At 44.3% G+C, this 2,479-nt stretch overlaps 1 protein-coding gene across 1 annotated transcript; it reads left to right on the top strand.

Annotated features, from left to right (window-relative positions):
- Positions 1 to 1,464: 1,464 nt before the first annotated feature.
- On the top strand, positions 1,465 to 1,827 carry TEOVI_000033100 (uncharacterized protein; the record flags this gene model as incomplete). The annotated part of the gene is made up of 1 exon (XM_067222019.1): positions 1,465 to 1,827. One exon carries the CDS (start codon positions 1,465 to 1,467, stop codon positions 1,825 to 1,827), a length of 363 nt encoding a protein of 120 aa, XP_067078120.1.
- Positions 1,828 to 2,479: the final 652 nt, after the last annotated feature.

The following is a 2,479-nucleotide window of genomic DNA, read 5'->3' as shown; positions in this document are numbered from 1 at the left end:
TTCCTTACGGCCGACTCTCTCAGTTTCCTGTTTCCCATAAATAACGCGAACAAATCAAACAAACATTTTCTTCGTGTCAGAAGGGCAAGGAGGCTCTTTCAACCTCGCCTCAACACTCATCCACTCACCCAGCGACAGTTCTTCAAAGGGGCTACAGCACCAATTAACACGACGTTTGTTAGGTTGAGGCAATTGTTGCAAAGTAGCATACTGAGACTTCCGTTGATTCTTATTTCGCCACCGCACTCGTCCTCTTCGCTCATTTCATCAATCAGCATTTTAATCATATTAAGAATCCACAAGATGCTGTCAACAAGCTTGAGGTGCCCACGCTAACCCCTCGAGTCTCAAATGCGTTAAATCAAGCACCCGATAAACAATTAGTGTATACCACTTACCTCGTTACTGCAAAAAAAAAAAGGAGTCATAAAGCAGCTTCAGCCCCCCTTCTCGCATTGTTTACTCAAAGTTCCCCTACTCACAAAACTCAACCGTTCCATCAGCACCAAATGACATTAGAGCCTTTCACCCCTCAGACCTCCAGAAACCCTGACTAGTCCACTCCCCTTCGCCGTGGTACTCCGAAAATTCATAGGACGCTAATATATCTTTGTTCGTTGGAATGCGCCTTTCTGACCACCAAGTCCTCCCGCCAGACTGTCAACATCTAGATTACACAGTCTTCCCATTTTACTTTCTGTATGTTGGATTGACGTAAATTCACCAGCACGGAGCATCCATCTAGTCTTTTAAGTCCAACCTACACACACACCGTGGGTACCGTGACAATTGCCCAGTACAAAACTCAACAAACTGAGTGACTGCGCAGTTGAATCTATGCCAGTTTTTCTCCAGCTGAGTGGCTGCAATACTTACATCAGGCAGAATTGCTCTCAAAATTCATACCTCTCGCTCACAAAACAACTCATAGAGTAGTGATCTTCGTTCTACAAAAAAAACAAGTAGGTGCACACTCCCCAACACAGCAACACGGAACATTCATTTATAGCACATGCTGAAAACCTTTTCATCATATTTCGTAAAAGGGTTAGTGAACTGCTTCAGAAATAGTCCGTATGCACATCCTCCTCCCACGACCACCAGACTTCTTCGTCAAACACTATGCCGTCCACCCCTCACCACCATTTTTGATCGAAGAAACCTTTAGGCCACCATTCCATACTCCTCGCCTCCCCAATCGTTTTGCGTTTTCAACTTGATGCGCCCGTGGCTTAACTCAAACACCTGCCCCCAAAAACAACGAGGCTGCAGCGTGTATGCACACATATATTAACCTCATTGCAACTTTGCATATTTTTAAGTAGAATCGGTGACAAAGGAACACACGCGTAATATGGAAACTGGACGAAATAAGTATGTCGGAGGAGCGTGTATGGTAGAGCAAATATGAATCGCCAACAAGTACCGGGAGCGCATCATAGATAAGGGGGAAAACGCAACGTGATGGCGATCGGTGCTGTCACTTCTTATTCGAGGAGAAGAGGCTCCCTTGCTGGATGTTCATTGCTTTTGTCTCCCATAAGGAAGTTCAAGTACAGAAGCCTCCCGTCCACCTTCGCTTCGCTGCCGGCTTTTGCATTTAAATCACATCAACTGCTCGCTCATATATTTCCCTGCTCACGTTCCCTCTATTCTCGGAAATACTACCTGCCTACACCCGATACAAACTGTGGCTCCTCTCCACTTTTGTCGCTCATTTCCTCATTTGCAGTGCTGCGTAAGTACACGAAAACTACCCACCGTCCCCTTCTTTCCAGTTACTACACACTCGAATTGCCTCGATTAAAAATATCATGCCTTCAGTAGCTACAGCACTCCACAAGGTCATACAGCCGATTCCAGTCCCCTTTACCAGGCTTGTTGTTGAACTCTCCAGCCTTGGCGTAGCACACCACATGAAACTTTACGACGCACATCTCACCTTCACTATCCGGCTAGGTTGCTTATTTTAAGAATTTGCTTAAAGTGATAAATTTTATATTTACCTTCCTAACAAAGTCACGCAACATCACGGCAACATCTCAAAAATAATATATAAAAAAAGTCAAAGCTTAATAGTGGGAGGAAGAAGCGGGTGAGAGACGATAATAGCAGTTTTCGGGTCCGCAGTGCCGACACATACCGTAGAATTTTATGGAAAAATCAGCTTCGAAAATAAAAGCGCTCGCAATGCATCTACCAGTGTCTCCTAGTCACGATTTTACCATTACTGCGTTCTGCGGTTAGGGTTACGTCTAGCCCTGTTAAAAGCAACTATGCAGTCATGGTTTAATCAAATGTACTGTGGCGACAAGAAGAAAATATCAAAGAAAATACCCGGAGAGGTGTCTGTTTCAATAAGCTACCTCCTTTAATTAATCATAAATTGCTCAAGTGTTGCGTATCAATCATTCATCGCCTCCTGCACATTCGTCCACTTCCCACACTCTTGATTAATTTAATTTTTTCGCATACCTGT

This window comes from Trypanosoma equiperdum (assembly GCF_001457755.1).
Source record: "Trypanosoma equiperdum strain OVI genome assembly, contig: ctg_153, whole genome shotgun sequence".
In the NCBI taxonomy this organism is placed as follows: domain Eukaryota; phylum Euglenozoa; class Kinetoplastea; order Trypanosomatida; family Trypanosomatidae; genus Trypanosoma; species Trypanosoma equiperdum.
Note: the sequence above shows the minus strand (reverse complement) of the source record. Positions and strands in the feature narration are given on the sequence as shown.